Source organism: Panthera pardus, unplaced genomic scaffold (assembly GCF_024362965.1).
Source record: "Panthera pardus isolate Hobbes unplaced genomic scaffold, ASM2436296v1 HiC_scaffold_7, whole genome shotgun sequence".
NCBI lineage: Eukaryota > Metazoa > Chordata > Mammalia > Carnivora > Felidae > Panthera > Panthera pardus.
The window spans coordinates 48850951-48871472 of NW_026527002.1; the positions used below are offsets into that span (position 1 = coordinate 48850951).

General features: G+C 36.3%; 1 protein-coding gene across 36 annotated transcripts in view; it reads left to right on the forward strand.

The window, feature by feature from the left end:
• The window catches only part of RIMS2 (regulating synaptic membrane exocytosis 2), a 601231-nt gene that overhangs the window by 172269 nt on the left and 408440 nt on the right, over nucleotides 1–20522 (forward strand). For all 36 annotated transcript variants that reach the window (XM_053896431.1, XM_053896433.1, XM_053896465.1 and 33 more), the window contains one exon: nucleotides 6142–6452. In XM_053896431.1, coding sequence (XP_053752406.1) covers nucleotides 6142–6452 — 311 coding nt within the window. The remainder of the gene's footprint in view (nucleotides 1–6141; nucleotides 6453–20522) is intronic.

Below are 20522 nucleotides of genomic sequence, written 5' to 3' on the forward strand. Positions count from 1 at the left end.
AGAGTTTGCAACAACTAAGATTTGGAGATGTTTCAGGTTAAAGTTTCTTCTGTCCTGCTATCTGCTGAGAGACTAATGGAAGACATCATACAGTTTTTTCACTTCAGCGTGCAAGTGTGGTTGTAGCTGGAGAGGCCATGCTTGTAGTTCATGGGGAATTTGAGAAAGTCTTGCTGTTTGTCTTGGGGTATCAGATGAAGCAAAGTTGCTGATTTTTGTTTTGCAATCCAGAAACCTACTCTATAGAGACTACAGTGATCTCCTAATTGCTTAAGGAACATATTTGAAAACTCAAACCTCTAGGATACGGGCCAGTCCTTCAGCTTTCCAAATCTGTCATGACAGTGCTGGGGCCGGGGCTTGTCGGCTAGTAGGCACAAATTCCATTGAATTCTATCTTTTGAGACACAGAGACATCGTGGGTCTGGTCATGGGAACACTTCAGGGTAACGCGGATTGAGCCTCTCTGGATTTCCAGGTCTCTTGTGGATCTTTTCTGAATCCTTGTTGTTTTTTCAAATACAGCCTGGGCCAGGGGAGAAGAAGGCATCGAGGGATCTATGGTGCGAATGCATTCCTTTTGTAGCATTTACCACAATTGTAATCGAAACACTATTTGCGCAATTATTTGTTTTGCTTATTGTTTCCCCCACGACACTTCAAATTTGTTTTGCTTATTGTCTCCCCCACGACACTGCAAAGTCCGTCTGTTGAAATGTATTTACCAGCTCTTAACATAGTGTCTGGCATATACTAGGCATTTAGTGAATATTGTACGAATGAGTAAGTAATTGATGAATTAGTGTTAATAGTTATTTGCCCGTCTATAAGTAAATTGGAATTTTATGGTCTGAATTAATTTCTATGATAAAGTACAGCTTCATCCAAGTTTATTTACTAATACTGAATGTAGTATTAATCTTTTAGTATAATATAGTAGGAATATATCTTTTAGTAGAATATAGTAGGAACATAGTAGAATATACTGAATATTGAATGTAGTATACGAATACTGAATGTAGTATTAATCTTTTAGTAGAATAGAGTAGGAACATTGTATTCAGTAGTGTGCTGATAAATGTTAACCAGTTGTTTTCTGTGAGAAAAGCCCTGGTTTGTGGCATTTTCTGATTTCTGTTGTCTAAATACACCTACCAGGGCTGATTTCAAGCTAACCCACATGATTTTGTTGAATGTGCAGTTGGGAAGAAATGTGCACAACTGGTCCTTATGACTCAGTGAAAGCTGGCTCTAGAACACCACTGAAGTGCTTTCACACGCGAGTTTAGTAATGCATTGTTTATTTATTTATTTAATATAATTTATTGTCATATTGGTGTCCATACAACACCCAGTGCTCATCCCAACAAGTGCCCTCCTCAATGCCCATCACCCACTTTCCCCTCTCCCCCAGCCCCCATCAACCCTCAGTTTGTTTTCAGTATCCAAGAGTCCCTTATGGTTTGCCTCCCTCCCTCTCTGTAACTTTTTTCCCCCTCCCCTCCCCCATGGTCTTGTTTTTCACATACAGAGGCTGCGTTGGTGATACACATTCACTACAGCATGTAGCTTAAAATGATTTTCAGTTAAGGTAATGCTATCGACCGTAAAGGATAAACTCCAAAAGTTTCTGTAGCTTAATATTATTGAGGTCTGTTTCTTGTCTGTGTGAAATCCACATTGCTATGGCTGGTCAGCAGAGGGCTCTCTTCCAATTGCTCATTCAGGTTCCTGGGCTCCCTTTTTTGTGGCTCCTTTATCCCCGAGGGTCTTGAATGCGGAGCATGATGGGACTATATGAGAGTTTCTTAATGGTCAGGGGAATGGCATACATCATTATACTTGTAATCAAATGACCAGAACATAGTCATATGGCCAGGTCCATCCATAGCTACAAGGGAGAGTGAGAAATGCAGCGTTCTAAAGGAAAAAAGAAATAAATTTAATAGCCAGAATCTTTTGTTTTTCTAGTCATGTGATAGATTAAGCTGATCAATTTATATTCTTCTCTTACTAATGCACACATTTGTAATCAGGCTGGCAGTGATTAGAAATGGAGTCTAGTAAATTCTTTTCTCTGTTCAGTTAGCTGGATCTTAAGAGCTTGGTCTGTAGTCTAACCAATAATCCTTCCTTTCCCTGAATTACTGTATTCTTTATTATCCCTATTTAGAGAGAAATTATAGGGATTTGCAGAGCTTTAAAATTATTATATGCACTTGATATAATTTTGTTTTTGTTTTCTTTGTGTATTTGGCTTAGCTATTGAATTTATTATTTTTACAATTTTATTTTCTTTTTTAAATTAAAAAATTATTTTAGAGAGAGAGAGCATGAATGAGGGAGAGGGGCAGAGGGAGAGAGAGAATCTTAAGCAGGCTGCATGCTCCGTGTGGAGCCAAATGCAGAGCTCAGTCCCATGACCTGCGATCATGATCTGAGCTGAAATCAAGAGTTGGTCACTCAACCGACTGAGCCACCCAGAAGCCCCTATTTTTATAATTTTAAAGACATATTTAATTTTTCTTAATTTTTTTCTCCCTTTCAAACCTACTAAGGACATTTGTGAAGTGGAACGTACGGTAATAAGTGGCAAATTTGGGTCATTAGAGAGCATTCCTTCTCTTAATATTGCTATATTACTTTGAAAATTTTGGCATATTTAGAAATGAAGGTAATAATGCTTTATAATTTTCAATTCGATATGTCTTTGTATTCTCAGGGCTTCGGTGTGTTTGATATTTGCGAAGATCAGCAAAACTAATAGGCCCCAACCATGACTATTTCCGAGCGTACATGTTAGTGAGATATTTTTTAACAGCCTTCATCATATGATACACTTGCTGATTAACCTAACTGCTTAAAGGGTTGCATTAACAAAACTCTGTGATTTTATTCCCAAATTAGTTTAATTTTGTTTCATAGATACATAACTCACCTCTAATAGACATTAATAGTTTCATAACCGGTTTGTTACAAGTCACATATGCATCTGCGTATGTGTTTGTGAGATGGAGTCCCATATGCTCAGCGTATAAGTTAAGTTGCTCTGTGCGTGAGGGGCTTCAAGTGAAAGCGTCAGCCTCTGTACTACTTCGAGTGGATTTGTTTACTGAACTTTTTTTTTTTTAATTTTTTAACGTTTTTTATTTTTTTTTTAAAATTTTTGGGACAGAGAGAGACAGAGCATGAACGGGGGAGGGGCAGAGAGAGAGGGAGACACAGAATCCGAAGCAGGCTCCAGGCTCTGAGCCATCAGCCCAGAGCCCGACGCGGGGCTCGAACTCACGGACCGCGAGATCGTGACCTGAGCTGAAGTCGGAGGCTTAACCGACTGAGCCACCCAGGAGCCCCTGTTCACTGAACTTTTAAGATGAATAAACTATTAATCCAAGAATGAGAGGAGATAGCAAAAGAAGAGAAGAAAGTGAATCGCGTATTAGGATATGAGACTACTAAGAGCTGGCAGTTTAGGAGGGGACAGAGTGTCTAGTCAGAAAAGGAGCAGCCAGCGTGGGTATCCCAGAGAGTATAGGGAGAGTGTTAGCGCAGTGAGAGTCTTGAACAGGAATCCAACATCATCCTTCGTGCCTCGTGCTCATTTATCTCATATTAGTGTCCGCTGGGTGTTAACAGATGAGGAAAACGAGGCCCACAGTTCTTCCTAGTCTTTTTCTAATTTGGGGCTACACAGAAATGTTGCTGTCACCATTTGGATGATGAATAGTTCACACTGAGGTAAATTGGGAAGGCGGCTCATGGCCTTCCATAGTCACTGGGGAGCACACCTGTAACCCGTTCCTCGTATCAAGCTGGGAATCTCTGCCTCAACCAATGGTTCTCGAACTTTATCAGGCATCAGAATCACCTGTAGGATTTGACCCCCCCCAAAAAAAAAAAAAAAAATCACAGATTTCTGGGTCCTGTCCCAGAATTCCTGTCTGGAATGGGGCCTGGTGATCCTGATGCTGTTGTGTGTCCCAGAGGATAATCTTCGAGAATCTCTGTTCCAGAAGAACTTAAGTAACCTACTTGTGACAAATAATGAAGCAGGTTGTTTCCGCAGATGATTGTGATTGGATAGTTGTCTGACTCACGAACTCTGTTTTATTGTCAGTTAGCAGGCACAAAGGATATTAATCCTCAATATTCTGACTTATTCCAGATGAATTCATATCGTGAAATCAGGTGGCTTCTATTATCACTATAATATGAATAGCTATTTATTTAAAATAAAACGAAAGTTGAGATTCAAACTTTATTTGAACATCATTTTGTGGTTCTATTATTTAGTTTACCTTTCACTTTTAAGAGAGAGCTGCAATACTGACTTTTGTCACAAGGTGGCATCAAAAGCCTGAAGAATTTTGTTGAAATTTGATTTCTGAAAGTTAGATATATTTCATGAATATTCAAAACAAAAGAAATTTGTACTATGAGGTAGTTTTTTTTAATTTTGAGTGATATTTTGTTATTTTCATTTCAAAAATGCTTTCTTATCATAAAAATAATATAGGCACACATATATGTTGACATTATTGATGACTAATCCCTTTGGAATCAGTGAAACATATATCTTAGTGTAATAATATCAGATATCTTACTATCTTTCCCCAAGAAAGATTTCAAAAAAAAATTCAAGTTAGCAAGCAATTAGAAGGTCTTACTGTCCCGTGCTTGATAGTGTCTCTTTATGCAAATAGAAGATATAAACCCTGTCCCCAATGAGCTTTGAATTTAATTGGGGAAAAAAGAAATGTCTATAAAGTTCAAAGAGATAACAAAATAATAAGAAATGATTAAGTACAATGCATGATATGGATTATACAAGCAATATGAACAAGAATAAGGGCAATTAAACAAAAATTGTAAATGGCATTTTACAGAAACATCCTTATATCAGTTGAAAACACCATAATGAATCTTCTCTTTACTGCAATTATCTATCACTATTATAAGTTATTTAAAATATGAAGAAGTGTTTAGTAATCTTGAGAGCTGTGTAAGATTCAGTTTTGACCTAAACATCAGAAAATACTCACTTGAAGTATGAACTCACCTATTATTTCATGAATATATAATTTTATTTTTTTTCTGATTAATAGAAAAAGATTTCTTAGAAGAGGGTGAAGAGTTTCTGGTCACACAAATACCAGCTGTAATATTCTTAGATTTCTAGAGTCTGAAAAACCTATCTATGTAGATATCTATATCTACACTTGATCTTGAAAAAATTCAAGTGTAGGAGGGTGGTTACCTGGGGATGGAGAGAGGGAGAAAGGGATTTGCTGTTTAATAGACTGAGTTTTGCAAGATGAACAAGTTTTGAAGATATATTTCACAACTATGTGAATATACTTAGCACTACTGAACTAAGCACTTAAAAATGGTTACAGTGGTAAATTTTTCTTATAATAAGAATAAAAACAAGTGTCCTTCTATAAATTGGGCAACTAATAGGTTTTTATTAAAGATCAACAATGTTCCTAGCTTTATGTTAGTGATTAGGAGCTACTTCAAAGAAATAAATGCCCCTTTAAGAAGATTATAATATAGTTAATTGATGACAGATTAGCCTCATTCCCAGTAGGTAGGTGATCTACTGGAAGTCTAACATCTACCAAGCATTGTGCTAGACATTTTGTATAAATTATTTCCAACCTTCAGTTCTCAAAACAATATAGGAAAACAAGCATTATCATCCCTATTTCTCTATTGTATCATTAAGGAAGCTAAGTTTTATAGATATGAAGGTTTATTGCCTTGTTCAAGGTTGCAAAGTTTCTAATCTTGGAGTTGGTATTTAAACCCAAGTCTGTCTAGCCTCAAAATCCATTTTCTGTATACTATACCATGCCCCTAATTTAAATAAAAAGTAATTGAAAAGAATACAGGTAAACAACTAGTAATTTGGTGCTCTCGTTTCGTATTTCTGCTGGCAGTTAGCATTGTTTCATTATAATTACTCGGACAAAATTAAAAGAAAGGGTATGTGATAGAATTAATATTAGCATTTAGTCTGGATTACATTTTAACCTGAGAAAGGATAACCATGTAATTTTTTGTTGGTTTGAACTGTCTTTTTATTTGTGTTTTAACTTTTGGAAACACTAATCTTTTTCCCTGTGTATTCGTGTGCAGGTTATGTGGGTATGTAATTTGTGCCGAAAACAACAAGAAATCCTCACTAAATCAGGAGCATGGTTTTATAACAGTGGATCTAACACACCACAGCAACCTGATCAAAAGGTTCTCCGAGGACTGCGGAACGAGGAGGCGCCTCAGGAGAAGAAGGCAAAACTGCATGAGCAGACCCAGTTCCAAGGACCCTCAGGTGACTTATCTGTACCTGCAGTGGAGAAAAGTCGATCTCATGGGCTCACAAGACAGGATTCTATTAAAAATGGGTCAGGAGTGAAGCACCAAATTGCCAGTGACATAGCTTCAGACAGGTAAACATTTTGTTTAATCTTTAGGTAAACATTATTTTTAACCTTGATTCCAAACAGAAATACAAATACATTGAAATGTTTAGGCACCGAGTTATCTAAATGTCATGTAAATGTCCATGTGTCTTATATAAATGCTGAAAGTGATGTTTAGGACTTGAGCTATTAGAGGTTTGAACAATGTTAGGTTTAATGAGGGAGCGTTAGGTTATCTGATTTTCCAGAATGAAGAAATGAAATAAAACAGAGACTAGATAGAAGGTTATTGGCATAGGAAAGACAGACTGGGGTAAGAGCAGTGGGAATGAAGAAGAGACAGTTTTAAGACATTTTAGAGAGGTAGGAAGGAACGGACTAACCACAAGTGGGAGGTAAGAGAATGGGGAAAATTACTGATGTCTCTAGAACTTCTACGGTAGGCTGAAGGAGGAGGTAGTTTCTCAAGGAAGCAAATAGACAAGGGTTTCATGAGGTTTCTGTATCTGTGGGCTACTTGGGATCAATTCTATTGGCTTCTTCATGTTCAAAATATGAGACTTTTATAAATAGTATTTATGGTTCTATATTTCCTACCTTTGAAAGAGGAGAATGAAAAAATTTCATGGGAAGATTATTTTTCTATACCGTATTCCTATTTGAATTGAAAACTAAAAAAATCTGTATAATATATCTGGTTTATACTATTTCTGTTGTCCAGAAGTGGCCCATAAATTTCTGTGTGACTACGTACAAAGTCATGCATTTGAGGAAAAACAAATCTAAAATTATACTAATAGGATGTTGGGTTCTGAGCATTCATTTATCACAGGTAAGATAACTGGGAGTCACCTTATATTGTACCTAAAGTTGCCACCGTGATGTGCTGCTGTGTCTTGTGAGAATAATAAAATGATGGCTTCACCAGTTCTTTTGAAAACTAGCAAAAGTGAAACAAGGTAATCCTATCTTTGGGGAAAACAGTGGTGGTTTCATGGCTGAAATATTCTGAACATGTCTCAGTGTAAAATCTCAGGAACCCAAGGATTTTAAGTTTAGAGGACCCTCTTAGTTTGATTGAGGTCCACCTTAGGCAGACAAAATAATTTGGAAGGCAATCCCAGACACCACGTGTAGAGGAGTGAGCAATGATCCAGTTAAGAGAAAAAACACAATACTGCACATTCAAAAGCAGATTACCTCTTTTGGCAAACGAGTCTCAATTTTAGTGGGACTTCCTGGAGGTAGGGTAGAATGGCCTCAGAGTTATCTTACCTAATGGGCAAGGAGATGAGGTATTTATAAACCCTACCTCTCCTTTGTTATCGGTCTAGGGTTGTTCTTGGAGGGTGTTAACTCTTTGGAACTCATTCTCCAAGCAGGTTCTTTTGGCCAGAGAAAGCACTTAGGGAGGTATAGTAAGACTTTGCTATGCAGGGACTGGTAGATGATGAGGCAGTGTGGATTGGGACCATGGCAGTGTCTGTTATACAAGGACTTTAGAAATCAATAAAGTCTGTAAAATGACAACTATCATGGTCATGGTATATGAACTTGGATAAAAAGATAGATGATAACCAATGGAGATAGAATTTTTAAAGAATTTCTAACACATTTTTAATGAATAAGTCAAATGAATAGTGAGAGCATAGACACATTCTGCAAAAACTAGATAGGTGCATGAGATAGTCTCCTTTGGACTTTGGAAAGATAGGTTCAGGAAGAATAAAGGGAAATACTAAAACATTGGATCACATAATAGATGATTAAGTTTTGGAATGTATCTCATCAGGAAGTTGTAGATGTTCAAAATAAATCCAGTAAGTTTATGAATGATTAATTCATCTTTGTAAGGAAGATAGAAGCACATCTCTAATCTTTGTAGAAGGTTGTGATGAGAACAAAGTTATCTTTCAATATTATCTCTGAACTCTTCTTTCATTGGCAAAGTATTATAAGCAAAAAAAAAAAAAAGAGCATTTGTTTTATCATTATTAAATGCAGATTCGACAGCAATTTGTTTTGTTAAGTGTGTATGTATGAACCCAGTGAATTCTTTCCCCTAGGGCATGGGGTGGGTCATGGGTCAGCAAACTACGCCCTGAAGCCAAATCTGGCTTGCCACCTGTTCCCCCCCCCCCCCCCCCATAAATAAAGATTTCCTGGAACACAGCCATACCTTTCCATTTACTTCTTGTTTATGGCTATTTTCAGTTCCATCTCCAGGGTTGAGTAGTTACAAGAGACCATATGGCTCTCATAGCCTAAAGTATTTACTCTCTGACCCTTTACAGAAACTGTTGGCCAAATCCTACCCTAGAGAGTAGTTAGCTCTTTTGTTCTGCTGATGTCTCCTTTCTTTGCCCATTTTCTTTTGTTACTGTTTAAATTATTTCAGTTAAGCCTGCTTTCTTGTTTTGCTCTCTCCCTGTCTGCCGCCTAGCCTCTCTCTGTCTGTCTTTCTTTCCTTCCTTTTTGTCTGGCTAACACCCCCCCCCCCCCCCCAATCTCTCTGTTGCTCCTTTTTTGTCCTTATCTATTCTCTTTCTTACCAGTGTGGATCTTTGAGCAGTTTGAGTTGGACTGTGAAATGGAGCCACTGATAAGGAATATAACTTCAGTTTAAAGTATTATTAGTGATTTGTTTCCTCAATACCATTCAGAAACTGGTGGCCACAAAAAGAGAAGATTTGGTTCAATTATTTTAAATCTCTGGGGATCTTAGAATTGTGTTTGACAGATACAAAAGTATGTTACTTATTTTTCTTTTAAGGAGTCTTAGTTTGATCTTCAACTGCATTCTGCGGTAGTTTTGACCTGTTTTATGACCTCTTCCCTCCCAGGTTTTGGCACAATGCTTTACACATAGACCCTTAGTATTTATTGAGTGAATGAGTATCAGTTGGCCCTAGATCTTAGTTTTGAGTTAATAAGCATTTACTTAATTAGTTTATTCATAAAATGGTAAATATTTATTATCAATTTGGAGGTAAAATATTGTTAGAGGTTTTCAAATATTTTTTTTTATTTCAGAATAAGTTTTGAAATAACCATTTAAAAAATTATGTACAGTTGGCTTACCCTTTGTCATGCCCCTCAGGAATGCCCAGTGGCTTCTCAGTCTTTAATTTACATACTATAATGTGGTGATCTTATTAAAATATAGATTTTAATTCGGTAGGCCTGAGGTAGGGCTTGAAAATCTGTATTTCTAACAAGTGATGCCAATACTTGTAGTGAAGGCCAGTAGTGAGGCGTCTAAGAATATCTTAGGAAGGGAAACACCAGTGGCCTTTAATAGCTCAGTGACAGTTGTCTTCTGTACCATTGCCACTAAGAGGCATATATAAGTGAACATGTAAGGTTCTTGGAAGATACTGTTCTGACATATTTTTTTTATGTTTATTTTTGAGAGAGAGAGAGAGAGAGAGAGAGAGAGAGAGAGCAAGCGAGTAAAAGAAGGGCAGAGAGGGAGACACAGAATCTGAAACAGGCTCCAGGCTCTGAGCTGTCAGCACAGAGCCCAGCACAGGGCTTGAACTCATGAACCATGAGATCATGACCTGAGCCGAAGTCAGACACTTAACCGACTGAGCCACCCAGGTGCCCCGAGTTCTGACATATTTATTGAGTGGGGGTCAGAAGGTGGAAACCAGCTACCTGGTGGCAGATGGACTACATTCATGTGGTTGCAAGCCCCTGGCTCCTTTATTACGACATGGTGGCTGAGCATTTACTTATTTAAATATGTTGTTTTTTAAAATACACTTCTTATTTATTTCTTCTTTGTTATACAGTTAGGAATATATATCTTAAGTGGTACATATATAGTTAGATTTTTTACCTCTGAATTCATTTTCAAGATGGTCAAGGGGATGTTAACAAATATTTGTTTTACGAAGAGGCCTTGGGATGGAGGAGGGTTGTGAACCTCTGGGTTAAGGAATCAAAGGTGGGATCTAGAAGAGGGTGGGTGAAATAACCATTTAAAAAACTATATTTTTTGTTAAGAAAATAGAATTATGTAAAAGTTAAAGTAAATTTGTCGATGTTTAGTTGATGTTTTATACACTTGAAATTATTTAACAGTTGGATGCTTTATAATTTTCCTTTTTTTCATAATTTTCATAGTTGAAAATTAGTAGTTAAAATTTAGGAAAGAGTTAAATTTTTTTCTTTTATGTAAAATTTACTATCTATTTATTTAGCACTTTCCTAGGACATTGGGAGAAGTTAAAAAGTAAGAAATATTATGGCTAATTTGTTTGGCGGGAAGTCAGAAGACCTAAGGATAGGACATAAGGATATAACAGGAAGTCCCTGTTCTTAGTTCTTCTCTTTACTGTTATCATTTGTTAGGTGTATATCTTTTGATTGTGTCTGAGTTTCCCCTCTCTAGAACAGAAGAGGCAGGCAGTTAGATCTCAAAAAGACTTCCAGTTCTAAAATTCTTTGTTATGTTGTATTTTAAGGTCTCTGCCATGGTATAAACTTCAAAGTATTCTCTTTCATTATTATTTCTTTCCCATAACTGGTAGTATTGTGTTCAGTTAATAGAGGGTTATCTTCATTCGTATTGTGATAATATGTTATATTCCACTTACTCAACAGATATTTATCAAATTTCAGTATAGTTGTTATTTGTTACTACATGGCTCAACTAATTTCACCATAATTCATATATAAAACTGAATGTATCTGACATAATAGGTTAAGTCTCCAATAAGGACATTTTGACTCTAAGCTTGTAATTATATTACTATGTAATATTTCTCACTCTATTTTTCCCTACTTTTTTATTCTCTTGCAAAACAAAAATTAACAAGCAATAGGAAAAAGTAACAGAGTTAACTGCTTCTAATGAAATATGAAACATTTTAAGAAACATAACTACAAAGAAATAACATTTCATAGGCATGCCAGATTCTTTTTATCTTTTAAGTTTTTATTTAAATTTTAGTTGTTAATATACAGTATAAGATTAGTTTTAGGAGTACAATGTAGTGATTTAGCACTTACGTACAGTAGCCAGCGCTCATCACAAGTATACTCCTTAATACCCATCACCTATTTAATCCATCCCCCTGCCCACCTCTCCTCGGGTAACCATCAGTTTGTTCTCTAATAGTTAAGAGTCTGTTTCTTGGATTCTCTCTCTTTTTTTTTCCCATTTTCTCATTTGTTTTGTTTCTTAAATTCCACCTATGCGTGAAATCATATGATATTTGTCTTTCTTTGACTGACTTATTTTGCTTAGCATAATACTCTCTAGCTCCATCCATGTAGTTGCAAATGGCAAGATTTCATTCTTTGTCTTTTTAATTTATTTTTTAAAATTTACATCCAAGTTAGTTAGCATATAGTGCAACAATGATTTCAGGAGTAGATTCCTTAGTGCCCCTTACCCATTTAGCCCACCCCTCCCTCCCTCCCCCAACCCCTCCCAGTAACCCTCTGTTTGTTCACCATATTTAAGAGTCTCTTATGTTTTGTCCCCCTTCCTGTTTTTATATTATTTTTGTTTCCCTTCCCTTATGTTCATCTGTTTTGTATCTTAAAGTCCTGATATGAGTGAAGTCATATGATATTTGTCTTTCTCTGACTAATTTCGTTTAGCATAATACCCTCTAGTTCCGTCCACATAGTTGCAAATGACAAGATTGCATTCTTTTTGATTGCTGAGTAATACTCCATTGTGTATATATACCACATCTTCTTTATCCATTCATCCATCGATGGACATTTGGGCTCTTTCCATACTTTGGCTGTTGTCGATAGTGCTGCTATAAACATTGGGGTGCATGTGCCCTTCCAAACAGGACACCTGTATCCCTTGGATAAATACCTAGTAGTGCAATTGCTGGGTCATAGGGTAGTTCTATTTTTAATTTTTTGAGAAACTTCCATACTGTTTTCCAGAGTGGCTGCACCAGTTTGCATCCCCAGCAGCAGTGCAAGAGGGATCTTCTTTCTCTGCACCCTCGCCAACATCTGTTGTTAGGCATGCCAGATTCTTAAGCATTTGTTCTGACTGGAAAATTTTAACAATGTCATATGACTCAGTCACATTTCAGTGCATTTTGTTAGATGGTGAGTATGCTACCAGCTATAAGTGACGACAAGACAGTAATAAAAATACAAGGTGATTATCTTAGATCTAAAATGTAAAGTTTTAAGGCAAATTAAGTGTAATGAAAGTTTAGTAGTTTTGTAATCATTGTAATTTCCTTATTGTCTGATGTTTATAACCTACCAGTACTTTTGTGACATTTGATTAAATAATTAATTCATTAAAAATTTTTGATTCAAATTCCAATTAGTTAACATACAGTACAATATTAGTTTCAAGTGTAAAATATAGTGACTCAACACTTCCATACATCACCCGGTGCTCATCACAAGTGCACTCCTTAATCCCCGTCACTTATTCACCTCATTTCCCACCCAGCTCCTCTCTTGTAACCATTAGTTTGTTCTCTAAAGAGTCGGCTTCTTGGATTTTCCCCCTCTCTCTTTTTTTCCCCCACTTTGCTCATTCGTTTTGTTTCTTATATTCCACATATGAATGAAATCATATTGTATTTGTCTTTCTCTGATTTATTTCATTTAGCATAATACTCCCTGGCTCCATTCATGTCATTGCAAATGGCAAGATTTCATTCTTTTTTACGGCTAAGTAATATTCCATTCTATCTATCTATCTATCTATCTATCTATGTTCTTTATGCATTTACCAGTTGATGGACACTTTGGATGTAAACTTCAGGGTGCATGTATCCCTTTGAGTTAGTATTTTTGTATTCTTTGGGTAAGTATCTAGTAGTACAATTGCTAGATTGTAGGGTAGTTCTATTTTTTTTTTTAATTTTTTAAATGTTTATTTGTTTTTGAGAGAGACGGAGACAGAATGTGAGTGGGTTAGGGGCAGAGAGAGAGAGAGACACAGAATCTAAAGCAGGCTCCAGGCTCCGAGCTGTCAGTGCAGAGCCTGACACGGGGCTTGAACTCATGAGCTGTGAGATCATGACCTGAGCCAAAGTCGGACGCTCAACTGACTGAGCCACCCAGGCGCCCCGGGTAGTTCTATTTTTAACTTTTTAGGAACCTCCATACTGTTCTCCACAGTGGCTGTTCTAGTTTGCATTCCCACCAGCAGTGGGAATCCTTTCTCCACATCCTCACCAATACTTGTTCCTTGTGTTAATTTTAGCTATTCTGACAAGTGTGAGGTGATATCTCATTATAGTTTTGATTTGTATTTCCCTGATGGTGAGTGATGTTGAGCATCTTTTCATGATCTGTTGGTCATGTGTATGTTTTCTTTGGAAAAATGTCTATTCATGTTTTCTGCCCATTTAAAAATTGGATTATTTGGCTCTGGGGTGTCAAGTTTTAGAAGTTCTTCATATAGTTTGGATACTAACCCTTTATTAGATATGTCAATTGCGAATAGTTTCTCTCGTTCCATAGGTTGCCTTTTAGTTTTGTTGGTTGTTTCCTTTGCTGTGCAACATTTGATTATTTTAAAGTAAAAGTAATAGCTAAAATATATGCTTAAGACTTTTGCTTCCAGTATACATGGAGTAATAGGGCCTGGGTTTACCCTTCAGCCTCAGACATCTGAAAAAATAGACAATATATTTTAAGCAGTGTTTTTTTAGAAATTGGCATTAGGCAATCAAGGAGAATAACACCTGAAAGGTGGTAAATAAACAAAGTGAGCTCCATGATTGCCCTAGCATGCTGCTTTGATAAAGTTTTCAGGCTATTGCACAGGGACAAGAGTATAGAACCCAGAGGTCTTCCTGAGTTGAGGAGACAGTTCTGAGGGCTTCAGGAAACCAAGGCAACTACAGTTTGCTAGACAGAATACCAGAGAGGAGACAGATGAACAGCAAGATACCTTGGAGATCTGAAGAGGGTTCTTTTTGTGTATGTAGTGGAGTGATGATTGGCAACTGTGGCCAGGGAAAGAGTCATCCAAAATGATGAGAGGGAACACGGGCCTGCATTCACCTAGGACCAAGAATAATGTCTGTTCCTTGTGGCCAGACTAGCAAACCTCAAGATTCCTGAAACAGTGGGTAGAGTATTTTGGAAAGTCTTGCTTTTGCAATGGGGAATAATTAATGCTAAAACGAGCACTGCTGAGGGACAGAATAACAAATCATAAAAACAGGACCTGAAGAGATCAGACTGTTTCTAAGTAATTTTACTGCCTCCCAGGAGTTCAAGAAGATTTATAGGAATACACAAGTATTCAGTACCCAACAAGATAAAGTTCACAATGTTTGACATCCAAAGGTAACTGGGCATACAAAATGGTAGGAAGACACAATCAATAATGAAAAAGTAATTAGACACAGGATGTCAACCCAGAAGTGATACAGATGGTAGAATTATCCAGAAAAACTTTAAAGTAGTTATTATAATTGTATCCCATACAATTTTAAAAAGTAAATTAGAGATTAATAAGATGTAAAAAATAAAACCCAAATTGAATTTGTAGAGATGAGAATTATAATATCTGAAATGAAAAATATATTTGATGGGGATAATGGAAAATTAGGTACTGAGGAAGAAAGGATTCGAGAATTGAAGACAAACCAATAGAAACGATGCAAAATGAAATACAGATAAAAATGAGTAAAATAATTTGTAAGTGAAAGAATCACAACCAGTGGGACAGTATCGAGTATTTAATATACATGTAATTTGGGTCCTCGAAGGAGAGGAGAGCATGAAGAATCCTAAGAAAAATTTGAAAACATAGTGACCAATTCTTTGTTTCTTCAGATTTTTATCTAAGTTCCAGTTAGTTAACGTACAGTGTAATATTAGTGTCAGGCCTAGTGCTCATCACAACAAGTGCCCTCCTTAATACCCGTCACCCATTTAACCTACCCCCCACCCTTCTCCCCTCTGGTAACCACCAGTTAAACACACTTTAAATAAAAGGACAAACAAAATATATGAAGCAAAAACTTTTAAAACTTTTAGGAGAGATACACAAATCCACAATTATATTTGGAGATTTCAGTACCCTTGTCTTAATAACTAATAGAACAAGTAGGCAGAAAATCAGCAAAGATAGAGTAGACTTGTACATTAGTATCAAGTAACCTGACCTAATTGATGTTTATAGAACAGTCTGCCAAACAGCAGAATATTCATTCTTATTAGGGATACACAGAGCGGTAACCAAGATAGACCAGATTTTGGCCATGAAACAAATCCAAGTAATAAAAGATATGTTCTTTGGTCACAATGGCATTAAATTAGAAATCAGTGACAGGAAGATCTATGGAAAAATCCCCCAATATATGGAAGCTAATTAACGTACTCTTCAATAACCTAACGATCAAAGAAGATTTCAAAAAAGAGGATAGAAAACATTTTTAATTGAATTAACATGAAAACATACCGTGGAATTTGTAGGCTGCCACTAAAGCAGTACTTAGGGCAGAGTTTATAGCAATAGATACTTATATTAGAAAATAGGAAAGGTCTCAAAGCATTGATGTCAGTTTCCACCTTAGGAAACTTAGAAAAGAAAAGCAATTTAAACCCAAGTAAGCAGAATAAAGAAACCAAAAACTAAAGCAGCAATCAGTGAAAGAGAAAATAGAAACAATGAAGCCAGAAGCTGATTCTTTGAGATCAATGAGTCATTAAACCTCTAGACAGACCAATCCTGGACTTTATTGGCAGAATGATCAAACAGTAGACTTGAAGATATATAATGACGTTTTCTTATGGGGCCAACACTTAAGAGACTTATTTTTAAGAATATGATATGAGCTTTGAAAGATAAGCTATGTCTTTTTTTTTTTTTTAAATGTTTAACATATTTTAGTTGGTTCCATAGTGTAAAAGTCAGCCTTTCTCTTGGAATTTATCTAATGTCAATATTTAGGTGACAAGGAATTTTTAATTCTATTTCAGCTGAATTAAACTTGAACCATTCTCAAGTTTCCTTATTTAAGTGACCTGTAAAAGGAATTGCACCCTCTGCCATTACACTTAGGACAGTCCCAGTTTATACCTGTTCTCTCCTGGAAGCCTGCATAGGTTGGCATTTATCCTGGGTTTTTTATGTGAAGTGTTTCATTAAGAGTTGCATTAAAATAAGTTGGGGTAAGTTTGGTAGGATTCGACTTTGTACTTAAAGCTCCTGATTTCATTCTGTGTGGGATGCCTGTGCAGTGAACAGAGTTCTCATCTGAAATACAGCCAGCCAGAATCCATCCTTCCCCTTACTTTTCAGACACAAGATAGTTAACTTATCTCCTTTAAGAGCAGGAGGCAAGGCGCTCACTGACAAAACGAAGTGTGATCTAAAGGTCACTGGTGGTGGTGGGAGGAATATTTGACATTGTTCCTGCACTTGCCCTTTAGTATAGAGGCCTGTTTTGTCATGGCTCATTCTTTAGCATTTGAGATGCAGGAAGTCACGTTTGTGGGAGACTTCAGAAATTGTAGGTTAGTTGTATGTGAAATATGTTCAGGAAAGAGAGGCTGAACAGTCTTATCATAGAGTGCATAGAAGGTGGTCTGAATGTTTTTTCCTACAGTGGTATTGGCATTTATTGTATAGTATGAGCCTACAACTATTTGTGTATTTTATTATTTTGTGATTTTTAAAAATTTTGCAATAACTCTTTCATCAGCAAGGTGCCGAAAAAAGAAAATGCATTCTTACTGAGCAACGTGTAATTTGCACAAAATTTTTGTTTTCTTTGCCTTCCACTAGAGGGCTCATAGTCACTGAAAACGTGAATTCAAAAAGGAAAATAAAATCTGGTGAAGAAGCAACATCTATTTTAGAAATTAGTTACTTTAAGAAGATCTAAAGATGACAAAATAATACAGATACAGAAGGTATATTTTACATGTCATTCTGTCAAGCATGACTTTTCTTTTGATGTTAGTTCTTTAAAACTCATTTTAGTCATTTTCAATCACAAGAATTTTTGGGGGGTGGGGCACGCAAAAAGTAAATTATTGACTCCATTTGAAGAAGAACTTCAAAATGGATGATGGGCATTGAGGAGGGCACTTGTTGGGATGAGCACTGGGTGCTATATGTAAGCCAATTTGACAACAAATTATATTAAAAAAAAAAAAGAAAAGAACTTCACTGCACCAGTAAATGCTGACATTCTAAAAAGCATTTTAAAAAACATTGAAAATTTTCTCTATAAAAGTAAAGGAGGAATTGAGCAAAGTAAATTTCCTGATGCAAGAGTCATGTGTATCTTTTTCATTAATGTATACGTAGCACTTTGCACAGTAATTGACACACAGTGGTGCTCAGTGAATACTTGTCAAAATGCTGAATGAATGGAATTATAAAATAGCTTAAGAAAAAGGGGGGTGAATCATAAGGGCATTGGAGTGTCTGACAGAACCCCCAGGAAAAGAATGAGGATAGACCTTATGAATAACTGGAGTTGTGGACTCAAATACTATGAACTTGATCTCAGTATCTTGTCTCTGTTTCTTAACCTTGTCTATTTTATTCCCGTATGTCTCCAAAAAGGTTTTTAGTGCTCAACTGTTCTACATGGTGGGGAAAATGACCACGCATAGAATTTGTTTAATAATTCAGTTTGTTCAAAATGTTCAATTTGTTAAATAATTGAATGAAAGGAGTTTGTAGTAGCCTTCATATTGAAAATCAGTACATTATTGGCATATGTATTTTAAATAATGCTTGGGAATTCATACAATATGTTAGCTTAAAGCTAACTTATAGGAGATTCAGTAGTCAAGAAATGAAACTTTGCTATGAAAATATGGTTAAGGTCCAGGATAACACATAGTTGAATTGAGATTTATGCTAATTGGGGTGGAGATAGCTAGAACATAATTATAAAGTCTGCCATTTGAAAGCTATTAAAAATGTCTCACCATTTGATTATGCACATAATGGTACACATATAAAAGTATTTTAGGATGGGCTGTAGGCATTTTGATCTGACACTGAATAACAAAATTGATCTTGCTAGTGGACCATAACAAGATTACCCTGACTGAAAAGGATATAAGTAGAATTTTATGTTTTGTGCCTCTTAAACTGGATGTGAGGCAAGAGTAACAACTCTTGAACTCATTTACAGCATGGGATTTGGAGTTATCCTGTCTTTTGATATTAATTCTCACCATAGTTTTGATACTTTAAAAAAGCTTACCTTTCTTCATAGGTTAGAAGTAAAAAAAAAATGAATAATATATGAAAAACACATATTTTTAGTAAAATTAGATTAAATTTATTTTTTCTTTAACAGGAAGTGTTAGAAGTTATTTTGTTCAAAATGACTTAGTATTATTGCACTTGAAAGACTGCAATGCTGATTTAAAATATGGTTTAAGATCTTGTTTGAGGGCACCTGGGTGACTCAGTCATTGAGCATCTGATTTCGTCTCAGGTCATGATCTCACGGTTCATGAGTTCGAATCCCACATCAGGTGAGCCCCACTTCGGGTGAGCACGAACCTCACAATGGGTGAGCCCTGCTTTTCTCTCTCCCTCCCTCTCAAAAAATAAAGAAATAAATAAATCTTGCTTAATTACCCCCGTTTTTGATTTGCATTTTCTTTTTGAACTTTTTTTTTTTTGAGAGTAAATTTTAAGACCTCTGAGCTCATGGAGAAGGATTTTCTTATGCTTCAAGATATATTTCTTCTTCTGTATGGTATCTCCCTATTTTATATACCTGTTCCATACTCTACTCACTCCATTTCTTTTTCCTGTACAACCACTGGGTTTTTGTTTGTGTAAATTTTTATAAATGTTCTCTTCAAATGTAGGGGTATACATATACATATTTATATATGTATATATATTTATTCCTTTAAAATGATATATTATATACACATACATATATACGTGTGTGTATATGTTGGAGATCTTTTTTTTTTTTTTTTGCTAGTACATGATGAGTGTGTTTTATCATTACTTTATTAAAAAGTTTTTTTTTAACATTTGTTCATTTTTGAGAGACAGAGAGAGACACAGCGGGGGAGGGGCAGAGAGAGAGGGAGACCCAGAATCTGAATCAGGTTCCAGGCTGTGAGCTGTCAGCACAGAGCCTGTTACAGGGCTCAAACCCACAAATCATGAGATCATGACCTGAGCCAAGTTGGATGCTTAACCAACTGAACCACCTAGGCACCCCTATCATTACTTTTAATGGGTGTGTCAAAATTATTTAGTCCCTATGACAGACATTTAGGTTATTGCCCATTTTTTGCTATTATAAACACTATTGTAATAAATAATCTCATGTATATGTGGTACATATAGGTAGCATATCTATAAGATAAAATAAAATTTCCAGAATTGTGATCACTTGGTAAAAATGTATGTGCAGTTTTAATTTTTTGTAGGCATTGCTATATTGCTTACTATAAAGCATGTACCAATCTATTCTTCTGTCAACAATTTAGTTACTGCTTTCTAACTCTTTAGCCAACACAATGTTATAGACCTTTTTTATTTAAGTTTATTTATTTTCAGAGAGAGAGAGAGAGAGAGAGAGAGAGAGAGAGAACACCAGTGGGGGAAGGGCAGAGAAAGAGGGACGCAGATAATCCAAGTGGGTTCTGTGCTGAGAGCAGAGAGCCTGATGCGGGGCTTGAACCCACAAACTGTGAAATCGTGACCTGAGCCCAAGTCAGATGCTTAACCAATTGAGCCACCCAGGCACTCCAAAGTTATAGAACTTTTCATCTTTCTTGTATCATAAATGAATCAAGTTGAGCATGTTTGTATATGTTGAAGAATATTTGTATTCCTTTTTTTCTTTTTTAACTCTGTTGCCCGTTTTTCTGTTAGTCTTTATCTGAATGAATTTTTAGCATCTCAGGGCACCTGGATGGCTCAGTTGGTTGAGTGTAGAGTGTCCAACTTCCGCTCAGGCCGTGATCTCACAGTTCGCGAGTTTGAGCCCCATATTGGGCTCTCTGCTGTCAGCGCAGAGCCTGCTTCGAGTCCTCTGTCCCCTCGCCCCCTCTCTCTACACCTCCCCTGCTCACTCTCTCTCTCAAAAATAAATAAACATTATGGGGCGCCTGGGTGGCTCAGTTGGTTGA